Raw genomic sequence first — 23,936 nt, 5'->3', positions numbered from 1 at the left:
TTTGGGCAGGATCGCAAGTGATTTCAAGGACAAAGGAGAGGGACATGCCCCCTGGGGAGGCCAGGGCCTTGGTGTTCCCTCGCACCTGCCTAATGATGAGACTCACCTGAGTGCTTGTATTTCATCAGAACCCCGGTGCCACCGATGGGAAGGAGATCATCTGATTTCAAAGATGTTCAAATGTTATACGTTTTTAAAAGGGTGTGCTTTAGGATCCATAAGTTCCAGTAATAATGCCAATTCCAGAGCCTGAGCAACTGTATTTTACACTAATATAAAGAGTTATCGTCACATGGCAAGTTTGAAAAGCCCTGATCCAGAACAGTGGTTCTCAACTTTTGGTGTGCATTGGAGTTGACATAAAGAGCTTTAAAAAAAAAAAAAAATACTGATTTAATTGGTCTGGAATGCAGTCCAGACATGAAGATTTTTCTTTCCTTTTTTAAATAAATATTTTTTTATGGATTTCAGAGAGGAAGGGAGAGGGAGAGAGAGAGATTGAAGAGAATCATTGATCAGCTGCATCCTGCATGCCCGCCCCCCCACCACCACCACTCTCCCCACTGGGGATCGAGCCCGCAATCTGGGCATGTGCCCTGACCGGAAATTGAGCCTTGACCTCCTGGTTCATAGGTTGACGCTCAACCACTGAGCCACGCCGGCTGGGCCAGGCATGAAGATTTTTAAATTTTCTCTATGATTCTAATGTGCAGCCAAAGCAGGGAACCATTGAGCTCAAAGGATCTCACTTTCTCTGTCCTTTTAGAGCTGGGACAGTGCAGCGGTGGCCTGTGGGACTGAGAGGGGGGGAGGTAGGACCTCGGTCTCCCACCTGCCAGGAACCCTGAGCACCTGCCGACCATCTTGCTCCTCCTGCCGCCCTGCAGCTGCGTATCTGGGGATCTGAGAAGCACTGGGCCTGGGCCCAGCCTCTCGCGGCTGATGGAGAACTAGGCAGCCACCAAGGTGCCGCTACGGTGACCGTGTTTTCCCAGCCAAAAATGGACACGTGCTCAGCGACAAGGGAAAGCAGGAGAGTGCCCTTGAAATGGTGACTGTCCTGGAATCTTGGCTATAAGGTTTCAGTAATACCTGCCATAGCCTACCAACAATATTAGTAACTTACACCGGGGCCAGAGCTGTGCTGTGCCCTGCACTATCCACAGCAAGGAGCAGCCAGGGACTGTACTAAACAGTTTATGGGGCTCAGATCAATTCATTCTCACAGTAACTTCAAGCTGAGTGCTCTTGTCCCCATTTTACAGGCCAGATAACTGAGGCTTGGGGGTTAAGTCACTTGTTCAAGGTCACAAAGCTTAGTAAACAGACATACCACCTTCTCTTCCTATTGCCCTCGAATGAGCGGCCAAAGAAAGAACACTTGGAAAAAAAAAAAAAAAGACCACGGCAAAACAGGCAAACACAGGATCTTAATCACAGCTGCCCGTGCCTTGTTAAAGGAACCTGACTTGTTTCACAACCGGGGAAAATGCTTAGCTTGTTCCTTTTTCAGCTGCCACGTCTGCAAACTTCCGTGCTGCTTCTGCATGCTTCCTGCTTGCCGGCTCCCCTTCCCCACGACTAAGCTGAGCAGGGGAACTCCTGATCCTCACCTGGTCAGCTTGCACAGACCCGCTACTGCGCATGCACCATGCGGATGCCAGTGACCTGCCTCGGTCTCCAGCTCCTGTGCCTTCCCTGTGGCAGCTCTCCTTTATCATCGCATTTGGTTTCAGTGCCCTGGGGGAGTCAGTAGAGCATGTAGGTGCCATTCCCATTTCAGAGGGGAGTGAACAGAAGCAGAGAAAGGTGATCCTCATAGTGCTAATGGCATTGGGGCTTGGGGGTTCCCCAAGACAGAAATCGAGAGGAAAACCCAGAGAAATTTCCAGACAGATTTTATTAAGCTTACACTTGAGCACAAGGGAAGCAGTACGGAGCTGGCTTCATGGCTGGCTCTGTTTGGCCACTTTTATAAGCTGGGGACAAAGCGGGCTTGTGCAAAAAGAAAGATGGGCTTGCTGGGAAAGGCGGCTGGTGAAGGGTTCAGGGGGTGGAATTTAACGGGTCAGGGTGGGGTTACTTCCTCCTTCTTTTGGGTTGCTTGGCAACTATCTCCGGCCTGTGCTGTGCGGGCAAGATGGTGGCATTGCTCATTATCGCCACTGCTGGAAGGTTGCATAGCGGACAAACCTTGATCAACTGAGCATGCCCCAGATGTGGTTTCGACATCGTCTGGCCACCTGGTTTTAACTTGTCTTCCTGGCCATCTGGTATTTTTTCATTCCTGGGCCCAAGTCCTTATCCTGCCTCATCTCCCCCGGGAGGTTTATTCCTCCTTATTCTGAAGGGATTAGGGTCAGAGGTCTCCGGTGACTGCTTCCTGCTGAGCGAGGGAGGAATACAATTCTCTCGCTGCCTCATTTGAAGAGCAGCAAGGGCTCGGGTCTTCCTTGTCCGGGATGGGCTGGCAGCCTGGCATGACCATCAGCTTCATGAACATGGAACTGTTGCCATCTGGAGGAGACAAACTACGAGAAGGTTAAAGAGACCAGGCCCAAATACCAGTGGGAGTAGAAGGACCATCTGGGCACAGAGGGGAAAGCCAGGTAAGTGAAGGCAGGTCACCATGAATGGATTCCCAGATTTGATTTGGGTTGTGCTTTTTTTTCTCTCTCTTTTTTTTAGCAAGATTTTGCATTTATTTTTCAGTTTTGAGTGGTTGCTTGCAACCAAATGAACAAATGTTTTCAAAATACCGAGAGTTTTATGTTGGGCAGGTCCTCAGTGCTCACACCATTTGTCTCAGCACTGGAGTCCTCTCAGCAGCCGATCCAGCAGCGTTGTGTTCTGACTGAGTGCTGGTGTTCAGGGTATACTCCTTTAAAAAAGAAACATTTTCATTGACTTCAGAGGGGAAGGGAGGGGACAGAGAGATAGAAACAGTAATGATGAGAGAGAATCATTGATAGGCTGCCTCCTGCACGCCCCCCCACTAGGGATCGAGACTACAACCCGGGCATGTAGTCCCAAAAGGGGATCGAACCAGAGATCCAGAGTCTATGTGTGTCTCTTTTAAACATGACATTCCAGTCAAAGCCTCTTCAAAACTTTCCAATTGTGTCCCATTATAAAGAGAACAGATTCCTATAGGATTTATGCCAGTAACCATATTCCCATGAAAATAATGATACTCATTCAGAATTTCCAAACTTCTCTGGGATTAGGTAGAGAGAAGAATATAAATGTTTCACTATTATCTACAGAGATTATAATTTACCAAACCGTTGTAAGTCATAGGTAGTTTAAGAGAAAACAAGCTTTCTTATACCCGGAAAGCAAAAAGGTTAAAAATCAATATATCCAACAAAAAGTTATAGAAATTACAATCATTTTCAGTTCATTCAGCCCCATAGAGTTAATTCTTGTTTATTTGGTCACCTGCCAGTGTTCCCTAGCGTTCTATAAATCCTCATCCAGTGTAAAGATCTGATCCAAAAATTCTTAGAAACCTGAATTTTAAAATAAGCCATTGTCCTCTCCATGTATCTTCCTGGAGATGAAATATATTTGCAAAAGCATCAGACTCAACAATGACTGTCATTAAAGGACAAACATGTTAATGAGGTGGTAACAGAACCCAGGGAGGTGTGGGTTGAACTCTGACCCTTTGCCATGTGGATTCCTCTCAGGCACTGACAGAGGCAGCCCCCACAGGCTCCCATGGCCAGCTGTCTGCCATGTCCCATGAAAGCCCCCCGAGGAGTGTGTGAAATCCCCAGGCCCCTGGGAACTTGCTCCGGGGACGCCAGGGAGAGAGCTCGGGGTCAGAAGGCTCTCACAAAGGAGTGTGCTGTGTTCACCAAGAAGCGTAAAAGTCAAACCATTTAAAACAAATAACAGGAACAAACAACATATTTCACTTACATGCCTACCTGCATTCACACCCCCACCCCAAACAGTCAATACTTTCAGGTTTCATTTGCCAGCTTTAGATCAAATCTAAACCCAGTTTCAAGTTAAAAACAAAAGTCTACAGCCTGGTTGAGACACAGACTTAACAAATAACAGATACAGTTCCAGGATCAATTACCTCATTTTCTCACCGTAAAATGAAAGCCCTGTTGGTCAGCCTGCAGGGTCAGCGGGGAGCACGCAGGTCTGGCTCTGGCACAGTCAGCTCAGGAGAACCTGGGCGATCGCCACTGGCCAGGGTCACTCCACTGCGGGCCGAGCGCTCACTCAGGACGACGTCCCTTCATAGTTACCATTTAAAAAATTTCTTTAAAATATATTTTTATTGATTTCAGAGAAGAAGGGGGGGGGGGAGAGAGAGAAAACATCACTGATGAGAGAATCATTGATCAGGCTTCCTACAATTCCCCACTGGGGATCAAGCCCACAACCTGGGCACATGCTCTCAACGGGAATCAAACCTGGGACCCTTCAGTCTGCAGGCTGACGCTCTATCCACTGAGCAAACCAGCTAGGGCCATCGTTACCATTCTTTTGGATCCCCAAGAGAATATTGGGGCCAGACCACATTGCAAAAGAAAACCAATATTGAATTTTTTTAGTGTTGAAGAGAGTAGCCCAGCAAGTAGCCAGGGTGTCAGCAAGTCCATCTCTTTGTGTGGAAACAGGTACACAAACAGAACACAAAACAATGTCTGGGACTCTAACCTGAGACCCTGTGGACGGACAGAGGGAAACAGTCTGTCTGCCCACCAGTATAACTACAGGGGGACTTGAACCCACTTTCAGGAACGCAAAGACAAGACAAAACAGTCACCAGGGGAGAGAAAAGGACAAACTGGCCAGAGGGAGAGGCCTGGGAGCATCGGAGACAGACTCAAAGGCCCGGGTTTGACCCCTCGTGACGTGTGCTCTGGCTCTGTCCTGCTGCTGTAGGGACACGAGGGGTCCCGCTGAGTTGCCACGAAATGTTACCGGTGTTGAGGTTCTCAGACTCCCCAAGACAGAAATTGGGAGGAAACCCCAGAGAAATGTTCAGACAGATTTTATTAAGATCATGCTCGAGCACAGGGGAGGCAGCACAGAGGAAAGGGAGGCCCTCTGACCTGGCTCCAGGCTGGCTCTTCGTGGCCCAACCTGACCAGCTGTGCAGGAGGAACAGTGGTTTTCACATCTTCTGACCACGGTCTCCACGTAGCTTCCGGGACACTGGGTATTTTTCCATTCCCAGGCCCACGTCCCTCAATATCAATAAACGACTTAGCATCAGAATCAGCTAGCGCTCAGGTGTCCTAGTTCACAGCCCTTATAACCAAATCCTTTTCAGTGAAAAAAAGAACCACCATTTCCGAATGAATTTGACCCTGTTTCCTGAGCTGAGGGGCGATCTCAGGATCTTCTTACGCCCCGCGGTGGGGACTTGAATACAGCTTTGTCCCAGTTGGAGTGGGACGGGGAGAGAGAGATGAAGAATGGGGAACTGCCTTCAGGTCCACAGGCAGAGGTGGGGTAAACTCACAGAGAAACAACTTGATTGAAGGAAAACTGTGCAAGTGCTGGAGAAGTCAGAGCTGCTGCAAGTTAGTCTCCAGCCCGGGAGGAAAGGCAGCAGTTCACACCGCGGACTGTCCGGCTGCGCAATTCTACAGCAGGAGGAAGGAGGGAGTGATGGTAAAGAGAACAGACTTTCACCAAAGAAGCAGAACACAGTGGAAATGGGGGACAGGCATTTCCGGGAGAGGAGAGCGCGTGAGAAAAGGAAGGCATGAGGCCCAGGGTACACTGTGTGCTCAGAGAAGCCTGGGAAGGCCCTCGCGGTCTGGCTCGGTGGATGGTGTTGGCCTGCAGACTGAAGGGTCCTGGGTTCGGTTGATCCCTAGTCGGGGCTGTGCAGAGGCCGCTGATCATCACTGATGTTTCTATCTCTTTCTCCCTCTCCCTTCCTCTCTGAAATCAATAAAATAATGTATTTTTTTTTTTTTTTAAAGAGAGAAGCGTAGGAAGTCTGATGTGACTGGATGGAGGAAAAGAGTGAGGTGGAGGGGAGGCTGGGAGTTTCGGACAGGAAAGGGAAATTGGGGCTAGCCGGTGAGGGCCTTGAAGGACAAAGGGTTTGGCGAAAACTCGTGGGAGACTTATAAACAAGCACAAATGGACACAGCTGCGAGGTGCCATAAACAACGCTGGGTGCCTGGGATGGGGGTGGGCAGCTGCTGGGACAAGCGGGAAACTGGAGCTGAATAGCTTGGTTCCAGAAGGTTCTAGGCATGGAGTATGGTTTGAGAGATGGTGCTGGCCCAGGATCTCCTTGAGGCCGAACGTGTTCTCTACCGAGTCTCCTATCTGCAGAGGGTGGTCTGGCCCAGAGGGAAGGCTGGCGCCACACATGAGCTCAGGCCAGACGGAGCGCAGAGAAGCAGATCTTGGGGAATGAAGAAGCACACTGTTAGGGCCCGGGGCGCGGGGGAGCCATGTCAGGGCCATCTGGTGGACGGGCTAGGAGGGGAGGAAGCTGTGCTTAGAGCTGGGGTGAGATCCCAGAGGCGCCAAGACAACATTGACGCCCCAACATGAAAAAAGCCCGGGCCATAGGGGATGGCTCACTCCTTCATTTCCCAAACTCTGTTCCACGCAGACAGGGACACCCCACGCAGATGCCTGCTGGTGTGTGTAGGTGGGGAGAGTGATGCTTAGCTGTAATCAGGGCAGACTTCCTAGCAGAGACAGCTCACCAGATGGCCTGGAAATGGGGAGGGTGACAGGGTGAAGGGTGTGTTGCACGTGGGACTAGGGAGGAGCGTGAAGGGACTAGTGAACCGGTTTGCCTGGGTAGGGTGGAGGCAGGGATTGCAAACTCTGGGCTGCTTAGGTAGGTAAATAGGTAGGTAGGTCTGGATTAAGGGGGAATCCTAAAGAGACCTGGCCCAATGCAAGGTCCCACCCCTTAAAACTATGTCGAAATTTGCATTTTATCAGAATAGAGTTGGCATTCTACGGGGTTACCTGGTGCTTGATTTTTAATTTTAAAACGTATTTTACTATTTATTGTTGGGAGCCCAACAGCCTTGAAATGCCTAAGGGCTCCAAGACCAGTTCAGTCTGGGGTTGAGACTCAGGAGAGTCAGTTGGGAGTGGGGGATAGAGGCTGTTAAAGATTGTTACAGACTTGGCTTTTATTCCCTTTCCCTTGATTATAAAAGTAATGAATATGGTCATTTTTAAATGCAGATAAGTATAAAGAAGAAAATAAATACAAGCCATAATTCTGCCACTCACAGGTAATCATTTGTGAATGTTTTGGTGTGTTTATTTCCTATGTCACGCAATGAGGGCCATACCATGTGCAGCGATTTTAACATCCATTTTTCCATTTCACTTTACATTGCAAACATTTCCACCTGGGTAAGACATTCTCTGAGAACCATTTGTCATGGCTGTATTTCACTGGATGTCTGTGACCTATCTGAACATCCCCTTACTGTCCCGCCTTTAAGCGGCCAGCCCTTCGTGTGATAACCATTGCAGTGACTAACACCTTCATGCATGTTTTTCTGGCAGCTCTTTTTATTTTTATTATTTTTAAAATATATATATATATATATATATATATATTTTTTTTTTTAATTAATTTCAGAGAGGGATTGGGAGACAGAGGCATCATTGCTTCTACTGGGGCACGTGCCCTGCCTGGAAACCCGATCTGCGGGTTCATAGGTCGATGCTCAACCCTCAACCACTGAGCCACACCGGCCAGGCACTGGCAGCTCTTTTTAGAAGCACAATCCCCTGGAAAAGGAGATTACTGGGTCAAATAAATGAATTTTTAAAAGGTTCTTGATCTTACATTACGATATGGCTTTCAGAAGATTCCGTCAATGTTTATGCCCCCAGCAGTGTATGTGTGTCTCTCAGCTCACTGACTACTCTTGCCTATGTCAGGACTTCCCCCCTTAACCTTTCCTGATTCAGTGGGTGAGTGCTCTCTCCTGGTCCTATTTTTAGTCGTATTGATTCTTTGTGAGGTGAGCTTTCTCCCCCATGTGTACTGAGGACTTTGTTTTTTTTCCGTTTGTCCAGCGTGGGGAGCAGTAGGCAGGGGTCAGCGGAAGTGAGGCCAGATGCAGGTAGGCTAGGTTCAGTGTCCAGCCTGCAGCCTGCAGAGAGATGGGGGCGGCAGAGTTTGGGAAGGAATTGGCTGTGGGGGTGGTGAGAACTGGGAGGAGCTGGACAAGCAGATTTATTACAACTGGGTGTGGGGGGCAAAGGGCTCCCACAAGGTGGAGAAATCGGAAAAAGATGAATTGCCTCTAATACACTTAATTACGCCCAGTGACATCCTGGGGAATTCCCCAGCAAGTCCCTTTAGGTAGGACTCTGGGCCACTTGGGAGTGAGGGTGCTGGTTGGGAGGGGGGGTGTCTGTAGTCCCCCAAACAGCCCAAGTCTACTTGCTTGTGGGCTGCGAGGTGAATCAACCCGTGCGAGTGTTAACAGGGAACCAACGCCAAGGCCAAAGCCATAAAACACAAATATTACGGGGTAGTAACTGCAGGCCAGGCCCTGTGCCAGGCGCTCACATCAGCTCGTTTATCCCACCCACCAGCCTGGAAAGCGGGGTCTCTTCCACTCGCTCTACAGACGAAAATAGTTCAGCTAAGTTAAGTGACTTTCCCGAAGGCGGCCAGGAAGCAGGCGGGGGAGTCCGGAATGGAGCCCAGGCGTGCTGGCCACACAGCCCAGCTCGTAACCTACAAATATAGAACCAAATGTGGGAAGGGGAGCCAGGACGCAGGCACACCCTGCCCGCCTCCGCCTGCCAGGAGAAAACAGACACCGGTGAGAACGCCGGGGGCAGGGCTCCTGCTCGCCGCGGGCCCCGGCACCGGAGGGAGGCCCGTCTGGCGCTGGGTGTGGACTTGGTGCCATCGCGCCTCGAGCGAGGTCGTGCGATTGCTCCATCCCGGTGCGCGGCGCGGAGCTGACGCACGGAACTCGCACTGAGCCCCGCGGGGCGGACGGCGGAGCCGCAGCCCACGTGGTGCCGGGAGCGGAGCCGATGGCGGGGGCGGGGCCGGCCGCGCGGGGGCGGGGCCGGGGCTGCGGGGACGCGGGACGGCGCGGGCCGGGTGTCGGTGGGGTCGCACCTGTTGCGTCAGTCCCCGGCGGGCCGCTGCGGGGGGCCGCCCCCCGGACACCCAGAGAGCCCGCCCCGCCCCGCCGGGAGCACGTGGCCGGCCCGCCTCTGCTGCGGGGCCGGGGGTCTCCCAGCCAGTGCAGCCGCCCGGGTCCGCCCCCTGCCAGCTGGCAATTTTGAAAGACCAGCCTTCCTGCCCCCATCTCGGTGCCAGGGCCGGGGCTCCTGGAGCGACTGGGCTCCAGCTGCCGTCCCCTCCCTCGCGACCCGCGCTTCCCGGCGGTGCAGACCCCGGCTGGCGGCCTCCGGGTCCGCTCCGGGCGCGGCAGCATGGCCTCGGGTGAGTGTGTGTCGGTGCTGGGGGGAGGGTCTCCGGGATGGAGCCGTGCAGGGGCCGGGGCGACGCGAGGATGGGGACCCGGGGAAGGCGGCCAGCGCCCCGCGGGGCCAGCCCGGAGCGCCGAGCCTGGTGCGCAGAGACGGAGGGAGAACGAGGGGAGATACCGCGTCTCCTTCCCAGGCGCCCGGGAGCCCGCCCCCGCCTCCCCCCTTCCAGAAGGTGGCGGGGCCGGGCAGTGGAATTTCCCCAGGACGGCCCCTCCCCACCGGACCCGGGTTCTGGGTTCTACCCCTTCCTCCCCGAGCTGGCGGCCCCGGGGCTGGGGTTCAGGGAGAGAAGGAAAACCCGGGACTCTGGCCCGGAGGGCTGCGGGTTCCGGACCGCGCCTGCCCTGAGCCAGATGCGCTCTGAGCGCGGACTGGGTTCTTGTTTATTTTTAATTCTTTCTCTCCCAGGCGGGCTGGACCAGCTCGCTGGACTTTGAGTCCTGGCCCCGGCGCCCTGGCCGGGGACGCGGGCTCCGGAGGGGGTTGGCGGCGTGCTGGGGGCCGGCCCTTCCCGGTCGTGTTCTCACCTCCACACCCCGGGCCCACGTCACCCCAGGGATGAGGAGGGGAGGGGAGGGGAGCGGAGGGGGGAGGCGGGAGGCGGGATCGCGGGCGGGATGCCGGCCCCCCTGCGGAGGTTGCCTAGACAACACGAGGAATCGTGGCCGGGGCCTCTTCCGCCGGCGGGGCCGCGGCTTCCTGCCTCAGTCACTCCCGCTGGGGGCGGGGCGGAGGAAGGGGTTGGATGTGGCCGAGGCTGGCCCAGCTGGTGCGGCTCTGACTCCCCCGCCATCACCGCGGCCAGAGCCATGGCATCCTATCCATCCGGCCCGGGCAAACCCAAGGCCAGATATCCCTTCAGGAAGCGTGCCAACCCGCAGGCCGCCCCTGCAGGGCCAGGTGAGTGCGCATCCTGGCCCCGGCGCCGGCCCGCTCCACCACCTCGCGCCCGGCCACTGGCCCCTCGGAGGGAGGAGGCCCCCCTGCACCCTCTCTGCGGGGATGCGCCTTGTCCTCAGCCCCAGCTGGCGTGGGCGGAGTGTGGGGAGAGGTGGGGTGGAGGGCCGCCGGTTCCCGTGCCAGGGACGCCGGACTCTGCAGGGAGTGGGTGTGGGTGCAGCAAGAGGTGTATTTGCACACGTGTCAGCATGGACAGTGCTGGGACTGTTTGCATGTGGAGTGTGTGAGCGGAGGGGGCGGGGGTGTGGACTGGCCAAGCTGCTGGCGGCTGGGCCTTTGCCAGGCAGGCTCAGGCTGTCTTCCTGAGGCTTGGCCCTCTTCCCAGGACCCCAGCTCTCAGCCCCCCCTCTCTGGGGGGCTGGCGTTAGGGCACACACATTGCTGCCGGGAGTCCCAGGGCTGGGGCCCCACGGTATGGATCGTTGGTCGTGTGCTCATTCTTGGTCCGTCTTGTGAGCTTCCTCAGAAGTGTGGGGTGTCCTTGGGCCCGGCCGTGGGGGGCTCAGGCCGGCTGTTGCCCAACCGCTGCGCTCCGCACCCTTTGGTTCGGCTCCCGCTCTGGTAGGCGTCTCTGCACCATTTGGAGCAGGCAGTGGTGGGGCTGCCTGGGCTGTGCTTGCTGAGGGATACCTGCCTGCTCTTTGCTGCCCCCAGGCCTTGTGGCTAAGGAAAGACCACCCCCACTTTGTGAGCAGGTCAAGCCAGCCCCCGCCCCCTCCCCCAGCAGCTGTCTGTACCTGTAGCCTGGCCATCCACCTTCCGTGTTTCCTTAGACACGGAGGATGCTGGCCCAGTCTGTCCTGAGGGTCTGTGTTCTCTGTGTTCAGCTCTCTGCAATCGGAGGGTGACCCTGGGGGGGGGGGGTCTGTATACCCTGGGGTGGTCACACGGGGGAGCATCTGCTACGTGTAGGTCAAAGCCTCTGGCACCTTTCTGCCCACGGAGGCAGTCCTTGCAGTGAGTGAGGGCCTCCCAGCTAAGAGGGTGGGCGGGATGCCAAGACTCTTGGAGTTGGTGGAGTGGCTGGCTTTTGGTTGACCCCCAGCCCCATGAGAGGGTATGTGAGACATATGGTGCCGTGGCTCAGACGCTGGGAGAAGGGAGTGCGGAGGTCACTGTCTGTCACCCCCAGTGCACCCCGGCCGCCCTGTGCGGTGGTGGCCTGGCAGGAACCGGTCCTGGTTACCCCCAGCATTTCTGTGGAGGCCTGGGCCACCCCGCCAGGAGAGGAGGGTGAGATTGGCGCCTGTGACTCACTCTGCTGACCCCTCACAGACCACGCCCAGGCCTGTGGTTGGCCTCCCTGGAGGGGTTAGAAGTGGGGAGCTGTGTAGGGTCAGAGTTTGTGGGCAGGCAAGGACCTTCGGCTCTTACATCTGGGGGCGGGATAGGTGCCTGTCTTCCCTCCTCTTCCTGCCCTGCCCCCTTCCAAGTTAGAGATAATGTCTCTCCCCCTCTCACCACTCCCCCCCATCTCCACCCCTGGCAAGTGTGTCCCCTGCTGTCATTCACTGCTCGGTTGCCTTGGCCTGCGCTGGGCCCAAGAACCCCCACCCTCCCCAGTGGGTGGACTGCGTGTGGGATGTGTTTGGAGGGTCCCAGGGGTTCCTAATCGCAGATCAGGGTGCAGCGTATCTCTGCGAGCCTTATGGCAGCTGTGGCTGGCAGGACGTGACCCGCTTATCACCCCCTCATAGACAGGACTGCAAGCCTGCGGGAGGTAGAGACTTGTGAATAAGCGGGAACAGCCAGACTCAGGTTCTCCAAATCCTAACCCCCTAACCTCCCAACCCTCTCTCCCGTCCTGGGCAGTTGTCCCCAACAGTAGGCTTGGCACAGGGGGTCGGAGGTCTCGGAGGTCCGCTGGGCATCGGGGAGGCTCAGCGACTTTCCTGCCTGGACCGAGCTGCTTCCCCGGCAGCCGCTCCTTCCCCAGGCCAGGCCTGTCCCCCCCGAGGGACCCCATAGCTGGGCCCCAGAGGACAGTGGTTAGGAAAACGGCCACTGGGCAGAGGAGGCTGGGTGTGGAGATGGAGGCTGCTTGCCCCCTGTCTCCCCCCGCCCCCCTTCCTTGGGGCAGCCAGGTCCCACCCACTCACTCACTCTACCCCAGGGCAGTGCATTTTAAGGAGGCTTGGCCCCTCCCTGCCAGCCTCTCCTGCCCGTATCAGCCCACCGTGCTCCTCCCCTTGGGGGCCCCACTTTGGGCTGGGCCCTGTGAAGGGCCTGTTTGGTTCTAAGGTTCCTCTTAGCCCCAAACTTTGATGATGCTCCTTCCCTTGATTCTTGGGCTCCCCTGAGCTCCCCAGCCCCTGCTCACGGGCATCCCAGGGTCTCCCCTGCCTGCAGCTGCACTTGGTACAGCCCATGCCGGCCCCTGAGCCGTCCTGGGGGACTGGCTGCAGCTCCACTCAGCAAACAGGCCGGCAAGGGGCACAGGGCTGCTGGCCCCTCAGCAAACAGGCCGGCACGGGGCGCAGGGCTGCTGCCTGCCCGGCCTGGACTCTGCAGGTAGGACCCAGGCAGGCGTGAGGCTGAGTGGGGGCAGGCACCTCCTCTTCCCTTTGTCCAGTCCTGGGACTCTGGGGCATCGGGGAGGGGCCTGGAGACGGGAAGGCGCTCTACCTGGGCAGAGCCTCCAGGCTGTCCCTCAGCCACCGGGCAGGGGGGAGGGGAGTGCCGGAGAGGACGCCCCTGGGCTGGGGGAGCCACTTGGGTGTGGAGAGCTTCCTGCTGGGAGGGTGGGGCTGGGGAGCCCAGGAAGTGGGCCGGGGTGGGCTGGGAGCTGGGCAGCCCCTCTGGACCAGCAGCTCGAGGCCTTCCTTGTAGCCTCCTCGTGTGCAGCTGAGTTCTGCCTCGGGGAGAGACCCTGCTCTCTGGCTCTCTCTTCCAGGCCCTTCCCGGGGCCTCCCGCCCAGATCCCGGCCTCGGAGTGGCGCAGACTGTTTGTGGCAGCTCCCTTTAGAGGGGCAGCCAGCAGTGGGAGGGGCAGGCGGGGCCAGGCCTCCTCTTGGCAGCCCTGGGGTCCTGGGGGAGAGGGCAGGCCTCCGGGGAGGCAGTAGGGTTCCTGCTGCAACCAGGTCCAACCGCCTGCACCTCCTCTTCCCTGGAGGGCTGGTCCCAGGTGGGAGCTGAGTGGCGGCTCCGTAGGTCCGGGACATCGGGTGTGGGCCCTGCCCTCCGAGAGGACGTGCCATCCAGAGGCAGGTCTGATCCCCACCTCGGCCCTGGGAGCTGCGGGCTGGGGATCGCCATGTTGGCCCCCAGGTCCTTCTGAGCTGCTGGGCGTGTGCACGCGTGTGTGCATGTGTGTGTGCAGACACACTTGTGCCTGTCTGTAGGAGGTTCATGGGGAGGTTCTCATGGCCCCTAGTCTAGGACTAGATTCTGATTCCTGGAGAGAATGAATCACTTGGTCTAGGGGCAGACTTGGGTGGGTGAGGGGTCCCCGTGCTCGAAGGAAGGTGAGGTCCTTTGGGAGCCTCACGCAGGCTCACCCGCTCCTCGGCCTCTGACACTGGGGCGTGAGGCTGGCCCCGGGCTTCCAGTGCGCCCCGGTGCTGCCCTGCACCCCGTGACCCTGGTGTCCTGTCTCCACAGAGGCTCGGGGTGGGCTGGGGGCCCCTCCGCTGCAGTCTGCCCGGTCCCTGCCAGGCCCCGCCCCCTGCCTCAAGCACTTCCCGCTGGACCTGCGCACGTCTATGGATGGCAAATGCAAGGAGATAGCCGAGGTATCATCTGCCTGGCACCTCACCCTCTGTCCCCCACGCTGTCCCCAGGCTGGGCTGTGCCGTGGCCCCTAGCCTCTTCCTGGTACCCTGGCTCCTGCCACCCTCACCCCCTCCCAGACTCTGCCAGGGAGGGCCCCAGGCTGAGGGCCAGGCCTCGCTGATCCGTCCTTCCTGCCGCCAGGAGCTGTTCAGTCGCTCCCTGGCTGAGAGCGAGCTCCGCAGCGCCCCCTACGAGTTCCCCGAGGAGAGCCCCATCGAGCAGCTGGAGGAGCGGAGGCAGCGCCTGGAGCGGCAGATCAGCCAGGATGTCAAGTGAGCCGGGGCCCAGCCCTGCAGGCAGGCAGCCCGGGGCGGGGCGGGGGGGGGGGCGCTCAGCCAGGCAGGTGTGTGTGTGTGTGTGTGTGTGGCGGGGGCTCAGCCAGGCAGCGGTGTGTGTGTGTGTGTGTGTGTGTGTGTGTGTGTGTGTGGCGGGGGCTCAGCCAGGCAGCGGTGTGTGTGTGTGTGTGTGTGTGTGTGTGTGTGTGTGTGGCGGGGGCACAGGCAGGAAGCTGTGTGTGTGTGTGTGTGTGTGTGTGTAGGGGGGCTCAGCCAGGCAGCTGTGTGTGTGTGTGTGTGTGGCGGGGGCGCAGGCAGGAAGCTGTGTGTTTGGGGGGAGGACGCAGCCAGGCAGCTGTGTGTGTGTGGGGGGGGGGGGGGGGACGCAGCCAGGCAGCTGTGTGTGTTTGGGGGGCATGCTCTCTGAGCTCCCTCTCTGTCCCTCTCCCACTCCGTCCCCGTTTGGGGCCCACGGGGAGGCAGCACAGGGCTGTGGGGTGAAGCACAGGCCTTGGGGTCAGGCTGCGGGTGCTGGTCTGCCTTCTGCCATCAGCGTGGCCTGGAAGTCGGTGCCTAACTGGGTGGGTGTGCGTTCTTGTCCCAACCTGGGGCCCGGACAGCACGTGCAGCACCTCGCGGGGCAGGGACCCGGAGCCAGGGCCGTCACCTGACCTCTCACCCCTCGCCTCCAGGCTGGAGCCGGACATCCTGCTTCGGGCCAAGCAAGACTTCCTGAAGACGGACAGTGAAACGGACCTCCAGTGAGGAGGGCAGAGGGCGGGCGCACGGGGCAGTGGCTGGGCCTGTCCCACTGCTGCTCCAGCCCCTTCCTGTCGCCCTCCCCGCAGGCTCTACAAGGAGCAGGCTGAGGGGCAGGGAGACTGGGGCCTGCGGGAGCGCGACGCGGTGCTGGAGCGGGAATTCCAGCGCGTCTCCATCTCCGGGGAGGAGAAGTGCGGGGTGAGTGGGCCGGGCTGGGGGCCAGGGGCTCCCGCAGTTTGGGGAGCTGGGGGTGAGGCTAGAGAGGGTGCTTCTCTCTCCGGAAGCTGCAGGGGCGGAAGGTCTGGGAGGAGCAGCAAGGGCTCCGCGTTTCAAGGTCAGGCCTCCGGGAACAGGTGGGAGTGAGCCTGGCGGGTGTGAGCCGGAGGGCAGTGCCCGCACGTCCTGGTCTGCAGGTGCCCTTCACAGACCTGCTGGACGCGGCCAAGAGCGTGGTGCGGGCGCTCTTCATCCGGGAGAAGTACATGGCGCTGGCGCTGCAAAGCTTCTGCCCCACCACCCGCCGGCACCTGCAGCAGCTGGCGGAGAAGCCTCTGGAGACGCGGACCTACGAGCCGGGCCCCGACACCCCTGTGTCCGCCGGTGGGACCCCCAACCCTGCCCAGGGCCCTGGTGTCCCCAGCTCCCTGAGCTCAGAGCCCAGGAACCTCTGCCCCCCTTGCTCCTTCCCACACCCAGCCTCTCGGCATGGGGGCGGAGGCAGGGGCGGGATCCATCCTGCTGGGGCCTTGCCATCTCCCCTCTGCGGGCCCCTGGGCTGGGCGGTGCGTGGTGGCCCTGACTCTATTCTCCCCCTTCCCCAGATGCCCCGGTGCACCCCCCGGCGCTGGAGCAGCACCCGTACGAGCACTGTGAGCCGAGCACCATGCCTGGGGACCTGGGCCTGGGCCTGCGCATGGTGCGGGGCGTGGTGCACGTCTACACCCGCAGGGAGCCTGATGAACAGTAAGAGGGGGTGGGGAGGGCTGGGGAAACGGGGTGGGGGGGGGCGCTGCATTGGCTGGGGGCGCCTGCCGGGCCCGCTTGGCTTGCTCTCCTCACCCAAGCTCCCCCCACGTGCCAGGTGCTCAGAGGTGGAGCTGCCGTACCCTGACCTGCAGGAGTTTGTGGCTGACGTCAATGTGCTGATGGCCCTGATTATCAACGGCCCCATGTGAGTCCCCGCGGTCCCCTCCCAGCCCTGCCCCGACACCTGTCGCCGAGTCCTAGACTCCTGCCGTGTGCTGCCCCCTTGGCAGCCTCTGCCCTGCACCCTCCCAGGTGCCCCCCCGCAGGCCCTGAGCCGCCCCCCCTCCGCCCCCCCATCCTGCAGAAAGTCGTTCTGCTACCGCCGGCTGCAGTACCTCAGCTCCAAGTTCCAGATGCACGTGCTGCTCAACGAGATGAAGGAGCTGGCCGCCCAGAAGAAGGTGCCGCACCGAGATTTCTACAACATCCGAAAGGTGGGTCCTCACTGGGGCCGGGCCCGCGCTCTGCCCAGCCTCCCCCCGTCCAGTACCAGGTAGGAGAGGCCGTCCCAGCCCGCCGCCGGGCCCTCGGCCCTCCCGGCCTCCCCGACCCAGCAGCCCCCGCTCCCCCCAGGTGGACACGCACATCCACGCCTCGTCCTGCATGAACCAGAAGCACCTGCTGCGCTTCATCAAGCGGGCGATGAAGCGGCACCTGGAGGAGATCGTGCACGTGGAGCAGGGCCGCGAGCAGACGCTGCGCGAGGTCTTCCAGAGCATGAACCTCACGGCCTACGACCTGAGCGTGGACACCCTCGACATGCACGCGGTCTGTCCCAGCGGCGGGGGCCGGGGGGCCGGGGCGGCATGCAGGCGAGGGGCCAGGGGTGACCTGCCCGTCTCCCCCAGGACAGGAATACCTTCCATCGCTTTGACAAGTTCAATGCCAAATACAACCCCATCGGGGAGTCTGTCCTCCGAGAGATCTTCATCAAGACGGATAACAGGGTTTCTGGGAAGTACTTTGCTCACATCATCAAGGTGAGGCTCTTGGCTGCAAGGGCCCAGCCATGCGGGCGGCCCTCCCCCTGCCTGAGTGAGAGCCTGGGTATCTGGTGCTTCCGGTGGGTGAGGCGGGTGGGTCGGGGGCTTGAGGAGGCCTGAGTGAGCACACGTGGTAGTGGGTACGGACGGGGCACCTGGAAGCCCGAGTGTGACAGCTGCCCCACGCGTGTCTCTAGGAGGTGATGTCGGACCTGGAGGAGAGCAAATACCAGAACGCGGAGCTGCGGCTCTCCATCTACGGGCGCTCGAGGGACGAGTGGGACAAGCTGGCACGCTGGGCCGTCACGCACCGCGTGCACTCCCCCAACGTGCGCTGGCTCGTGCAGGTGCCCCGTCTCTTGTGAGTGCCTTGGAAGTGGGCGGGAAGATGGGGCAGAGACCAAGGGCGAGGGCCTGCCTCCTGGGATGGCGGACGGTCTCCTGTCCCTGCTGGGCCCTCTCAGTAGGAGGCCCTTCCTGCGTCTGTTCACGGTCTGCCCAGCCCAGCCCACCCCGTAGGTCCACATGTGCTTCTGTGGTCTCGGGCCGGGCTCCGGCCCTTCCTGGCTGCTGGTGCCTCACCTGACCTGTCCTGCCCGCCCCTGTGCGCCCGTCTCGCCTGCAGTGACGTTTACCGTACGAAGGGCCAGCTGGCCAACTTCCAGGAGATGCTGGAGAACATCTTCCTGCCGCTGTTCGAGGCCACCGTGCACCCCGCCAGCCACCCGGAGCTGCACCTCTTCTTGGAGCATGTGAGGGGGCGCACGGCTGGGTGTCGGGGGGGATGGCCTGCCCAGGCCTGGGGCAGCTCGGGCCTGACCCCGGGGTCCCGTGCCAGGTGGACGGCTTTGACAGCGTGGATGACGAGTCCAAGCCCGAGAACCACGTCTTCAACCTGGAGAGCCCCCTCCCCGAGGCGTGGGTGGAGGAGGACAACCCGCCCTACGCCTACTACCTGTACTACACCTTCGCCAACATGGCCACGCTGAACCACCTGCGCAGGTGCGCTCCGCGGGGCCTCCCCCCCCCCCCCCCCCCCGCTCACCCCTCGAACGCTGACCCACCTCTAGGCCCACACACGGACCTGCGGCTGCCTCCCTGCCCTCGGGGCTCCATGGCTGTCGCCCAGCAGCAGGAATCTAGCCCCTGGTCCCAGGCCCTCGGTCTCGGGTGGGGGCTGGGAGCCCAGCGAGCTGGGGCGCAGGGAGCCGGGAGCTGACTCTGTCCTCATGCCCCCAGGCAGAGGGGCTTCCACACGTTTGTGCTGCGGCCGCACTGCGGGGAGGCCGGGCCCATCCACCACCTGGTGTCCGCCTTCATGCTGGCCGAGAACATCTCGCACGGGCTGCTGCTGCGCAAGGTCCGGGCTGCACCCCAGCCTCCCTCCCAGGGGGCCCCCTTCCCCGACCCTTTGGGCCCCCTCCCCTCCGCAGCCTCCGCACTGAGGCCCCAGCCTGGATCCTGGCAGTAACTGACCCTCCACTGACCAGGCTCCACCAGGACTCCCCCAACACGCCTGCAGCCTGTGTCCCCAGAACCTGGTGCCCCCCAGCCCCGAGGCACCTGACCGGCCTCGCTCCCTGTCGCCCAGGCCCCCGTCCTGCAGTACCTGTACTACCTGGCCCAGATTGGCATCGCCATGTCGCCGCTGAGCAACAACAGCCTCTTCCTCAGCTACCACCGCAACCCGCTGCCCGAGTACCTGTCCCGCGGCCTCATGGTCTCACTGTCCACCGACGACCCCCTGCAGTTCCACTTCACCAAGGTCAGACCCCAGGGCCGCAGGCAGGGACACCCAGCTCTGGGCTCTCAGGGCTGGTGCTGCCCCCTGCTGGGGGAGCGCAGCAGGCCAGGGCGAGTTCCAGGGGAGGGCTGGCGCCGCAGGGCCTGGGGCCACCGATCTGAGGGAGCCTGCCTGTGCAGGAGCCGCTGATGGAGGAATACAGCATCGCCACCCAGGTGTGGAAGCTCAGCTCCTGCGACATGTGTGAGCTGGCCCGCAACAGCGTGCTCATGAGCGGCTTCTCCCACAAGGTACCACCCCCCTCCCCGCCTCCGCTGGGAAGTCCCAGGGTCCTGGGGCATGGCCCCCCAGAGCCGGCTGCAGCTGCCGCTCCCCCCTCCCCCTGCAGGTGAAGAGCCACTGGCTGGGACCCAACTACACCAAAGAGGGCCCCGAGGGCAACGACATCCGCCGCACCAACGTGCCCGACATCCGCGTGGGCTACCGGCACGAGACCCTGTGCCAGGAGCTGGCGCTCATCACGCAGGCCGTGCAGAGTGAGATGCTGGAGACCATCCCGGAGGAGCCGGGCCTCACCATGAGCCCGGGGCCCCAGTGAGCCCGGCCACGGGTGCCCGCGTCCCAGCGCCTTGACCATGTTTTGTCCTCGGACCCCCCCACCTGTCGTGGCCTCTGCATGTGTTCGTTCTCCTCTGTTGCCCTGCATGTCTCCGTCCTCTGTCTCCGTGCCTCCCCCGGAAGCAAGGCCCAGGATGCGCTCCGCCCTTTCTTGGCTCAGGTGGCACCCCATGGCCCAAGTTTGAGGGCCGCCCTATTGGAGGCCCTGTTCCAAGATCCTCCGAAGCCTGGCTAGGGCTGGTTGTGGGGGGCTGGCCCCTCCGGCCTTTGGAGTCCTGCCTGGGCAAGTCTGAGCTTTGGCCGGGGGTGGAGTTGAGCCCCCGTCTTGTTTACGTGGCTGAAGTCCAAGGTGGGGCCTGTGCACATCTGCTGTGGGCACGGGGCTGCCGGGCCTGGGGGCTCGGGCGGGGGTTAGTTAGCTCTGGGCGGAGAGCAGGCGGAGCCCTGGCATCCTGGGCTTGGGCCTGGCGGCGTGGGACCACCGCCTCTGCCCAGTCGGTGCCCGGCAGCCTTCTCCGTCCTTCTCCCGGGCCCTGTGCTCTGCTGTCCGCTTCCTGGGCCATGTGTGGGGCCAGTGCCGCTGGAGGCCCCTGGATCTGCCACCAGCCCTGGGGGTGGCCTCTCCAATGTCCCTAGAGTTCTGACCAGACCTGAGTCCTGGCTGGTCCCCTGTGCTGTTGTGTGGACTGAGGCCTTCGCTGTGAAATGCAGTGTTTCGTACAATCCCGTCCCACCTAGTGCATGAGAAATAAAGAGTATTTAAGTAAAGAGGCAGGTGGGGTCTCTGTGGGGAGAGGGGCAGCCGGGTCCGTGGCTGAGGTCAAGCCAGGAGCACTGGAGGGAAGGACGGGATTCTTAGGGGAGCGACGGGGCCTGGCCGATGGGTGTGCTTGTGCACACGGAAACTGGGAGGGAGAAGAGGCCCGTGGGGGGACCCGCCTGCTATCGCAGGCCTCGTCCAGCCTGGCCCCTCTGAAGGGGACACTGCCCATCTGCTGCAGCCCCAGGGCACCGCCCGGGAGATGTGGGCCTGTGCACTGACAAGCAGACCTAGGGGAGCTTGTTTAAAATGCCACTTCCAGGCCCCACCCTCCAATCCCATCCCCATTCAGCGAGCGAAAGGTGCAGCGTGGAAAGTGAACCAGCTCGGCTTCTGTCCCGTGTTTAACACACAACATCTGGAGCACCTGCAGGGAGGGAAGTGAGTGTGCCCTGTGCCGGGCAGGGTCCCAGGTTGGCGCCGAGAAGTCTGTCCCTGCTGCTGATTGGGGCGGATGACGGGCTGGCTGTTTCGGAAGCAATTAGCCCGAGAACAGCGCGATCCGAGTAATTGAAGGCCTGGTGAAAGCTGGCTTCCTCCTCCCCTCTTGTCAGCTTGCTTGGCCCAGCCTGCGGCATCTGTGCCAGCCACCTCCTGGCATGACACTCGCCCAGTGTCCCCGGCAGAAGCTCTCCTCGTGCCCTTGCCTCCGGAGGGCCCCTGGAGGCCAGGCCTGCTCCTGGCCAAGACCCAGGTCCTCCAGTCTCCAGAAGGCTCGTGTCGGTTTCCTGTCGCCGCGTCAGGGCTGGCTGAGGAGCTAGAGGCTGGACAGCTCCGGCTCATTTCTGTTGGGGAAACAGCAGGTGCAAGTGGCCTGTGGTAGAACCGGTACTGGAGGCCCGGGGAGCTCAGCACCCAGGCTCCTCCACCCCACGCTGGGTCCCCTCTGCCTGAAGGACGCTGCTGTTCCAGGCTGAGGGGGGCTCCTTTCCAAGGCGTTCCATCCCTTTAATAACAACGTGCTCGGTCTTCTCTTTGCAAAACAAGGGAGCAGGATTGGAGGATCTTTCTAGAAGGTTCCTTGGAAGGAAGAATTGCCTGCTTCGTGTGCCAGCATCAGGACAGCAAGGACTCCATGTTTACTCACTGGGTTTGTCATGTGATAGAAGCCTTCATGCCATTTTCTCGTCCTCTGTACAGTCTTCTCGTGTGTGCGGAGACCCAGCCCTGAGAACACTACCAATTCCAAGCGTTTCTTTGCAAGCTCCCCACTTTTTTTTTTTTTAAACAACTTGCTTCTGGATTTTTTTGGTTCTTTGAAATCTCTTTCAAACATTTATTGAGAGAAAATATTTTTAAAACAGTCAGGCCTTAATACTTTTTCCTACTTGGAAAGGAAATAATTTTCATCCCAGAAATTTGGAAAATATACAAAAATTGGAACAACAACAGCAAAAAGCCCACTGGTTGACTTAATAGCAACAAATATTAGCTGATCATCTGCATGCCTGCAATCTACGTTTTAAAATATATTTATACATATCTTTCAGTTATTTTTAAAGAAGGTATTTTTGAGTTGAGATCTATGTATAATTTTGTGGTTTTCTAATACTTTAACAGATCTTTCCATATTTCATTAAAGTATTTATATAAATCTTAATTCCTGTTCACTGGCCTACGGTGAGCTTCACCATCCCTTGCCATCATAGCTCTTGGTTGAGAACAACTAAGGCCCAATGCTGTGAGTGACTTCACTCCCGAGCCACACACTGCCTTCTGGCTGTGTGCCCTGAGGCAAGTTACTTTCCCTCTCTGTGCCTCCAGGGGGCAGGGCGTACATCAAAGGCCTGGGAAATGGTGAAGACCTGAAAGAAAAACTGGGGGCTGCAAAATATGAAAAGGACAGTGTCACAATTGATAAGTGTTTAAATGCCTTCCGAACGCTGAGCTGCACGTCAACTTTAATCTTTGTTAAGTTCGGTATCCACAGAAATGTCATTATATTTGAAAACAATTTGTAAATTGGGTTTTTGGCAAAAGTTCCAGACTATGCAGGATGATTGAAGAGAAATCATAAGGCCAAAAAAGAAAAATAAATCCTAGCCAATGGTAAACTAAATGAGTTACTCATCGTCAAGTAATTTCAAAAGCAAATTCATAAAAGCCCTTGCACATTGAAAGCCAAAAAGAGTTCTATTTGATGAGGGAATGTGGGTGCATTTTAAGTTCTATTCCAAGGAGGGTGGGGCCGTGGGGCATCCGGGGTGAGGTCTGTGGAGGGCTGAAAATGGCCCGGCCATCAGCTCCGCCTGTGGTCTAGCCGGCCCCTTTCTCCCGCCTGCCTCCCCAACGTTGGGCAGGTTCAGAGTGCCTAGGCAGGGGTCTGTGCAACCCTCGTGTGGCTGGAGGTTCTGGCTCCAGTTAGAGAAGAAGCTGACCTGGATTTGAAACCTGAGCGTTTCCCGGGGCAAGCCCCCTCTCCTCGACTTCCCAGGTTTGGGGTGCTGTGCAAAGGAGAGAGTGCAGCCCATTTCCAGCCTTGTATGCAGAGCTAGGGTTCAAATCTAAGTCCACTGGACCCCAGATTCCAAGCGGACGCACAGGCGTGCGGCTCTGGAGGACCGGCAAACCCCAGACTCTTGAAAGACCACGCTGTCTGGGAGATCCGAATCCCACATCATCGGAGATGCAGTGAGCGCCACCCACTGAGATGACAGGCCTTTTGGTCTCGTCAAAGGGAAGAGAGCCGAAATCTGCCAACAGGCTGCCGGTGTCAGTCCTGGGTGGCCTGCAGGACCAATAACCAGCATGTTCTCTTCTGCTGGGAGAGCAGGGCCACCCCGTGTATAGCACCACCCACTGGTGAGGGGTGAACCTGAAGAACCGTCTAATAAAGTCATGTGCACTCTCCTGGCCTCTTTGTCCTTACCAGACTGCTCCCCTGCTCCTGCCCGCCCTCCCGAGTCTCCGATGGTCCCCACTGGTCTCTCCTTCCAAGGCCAGTTCTCTGTGTTCTCTGGTATTTCAGAGGCCCGTCAACTGCTCCTGTTTCCGGAAAATCTCTTGCCTCCGCGTGGGTCGACCCCACTCCCACTGGTCCTATTTCCTTGCTGTCTCCATCTCCCCCCTCCCCCACCCTCATGGGGCCCAATGCCGGCTGCTGCTCTGCTCACAGCCCAGAGTCAGGGAGGATTTGGGGACAGGCCTGTGCGGGCAGAGGTGGCGGGGAGGAGAGGAGGGGAAGCTCCTTTGCGGTTCTCCCTGGGCCTCAGTGGGTAAACGGATTAGCAGAGGTCAAGCTGCGGATGGAGACTGCTCACTGGCTGCGGGGGGAGGAGGCGGTCCTGCAGGCCACAGCCATCATCTGTCACCGCAGCCAGCGAAGACCTGGCAGTGAAACTGACCCCCTCCGACCCACTCACAGGAGATGCTACTTTCAAGCCTACATCAGGGAATCAAAACTCCAAGCACAGGATTTCCCCAAAGGCCCCCAGCAGTGGCTTGGGAGCGGGGAATTAGAACAAGTGCCCTAACCCTACCCC

General features: G+C 59.2%; 1 protein-coding gene across 4 annotated transcripts; it reads left to right on the top strand.

Moving 5' to 3' along the window:
* Positions 1–9,073: 9,073 nt before the first annotated feature.
* Positions 9,074–21,675, top strand: AMPD2 (adenosine monophosphate deaminase 2). 4 transcript variants are annotated; one of them, XM_059673621.1, is made up of 18 exons: positions 9,074–9,448; positions 14,056–14,186; positions 14,368–14,498; positions 15,194–15,262; positions 15,350–15,461; positions 15,617–15,863; positions 16,085–16,226; positions 16,345–16,434; positions 16,594–16,723; positions 16,863–17,057; positions 17,138–17,269; positions 17,470–17,633; positions 17,898–18,024; positions 18,111–18,274; positions 18,512–18,632; positions 18,864–19,037; positions 19,196–19,306; positions 19,405–21,675. In XM_059673621.1, the coding sequence occupies exons 1-18, from the start codon at positions 9,439–9,441 to the stop codon at positions 19,612–19,614; spliced, it is 2,460 nt and encodes an 819-aa protein (XP_059529604.1). In that variant the 5' UTR covers positions 9,074–9,438; the 3' UTR covers positions 19,615–21,675. The 4 variants fall into 4 exon arrangements, with proteins under 4 accessions (XP_059529604.1, XP_059529602.1, XP_059529603.1 ...); XM_059673619.1 differs by lacking the exon at positions 9,074–9,448 and adding an exon at positions 10,132–10,395; XM_059673620.1 differs by lacking the exon at positions 9,074–9,448 and adding an exon at positions 10,135–10,395 and having other exon boundaries at positions 15,677–15,863.
* Positions 21,676–23,936: the final 2,261 nt, after the last annotated feature.

Source organism: Myotis daubentonii, chromosome 18, assembly GCF_963259705.1.
Source record: "Myotis daubentonii chromosome 18, mMyoDau2.1, whole genome shotgun sequence".
Lineage (NCBI taxonomy): Eukaryota > Metazoa > Chordata > Mammalia > Chiroptera > Vespertilionidae > Myotis > Myotis daubentonii.
Note: the sequence above shows the minus strand (reverse complement) of the source record. Positions and strands in the feature narration are given on the sequence as shown.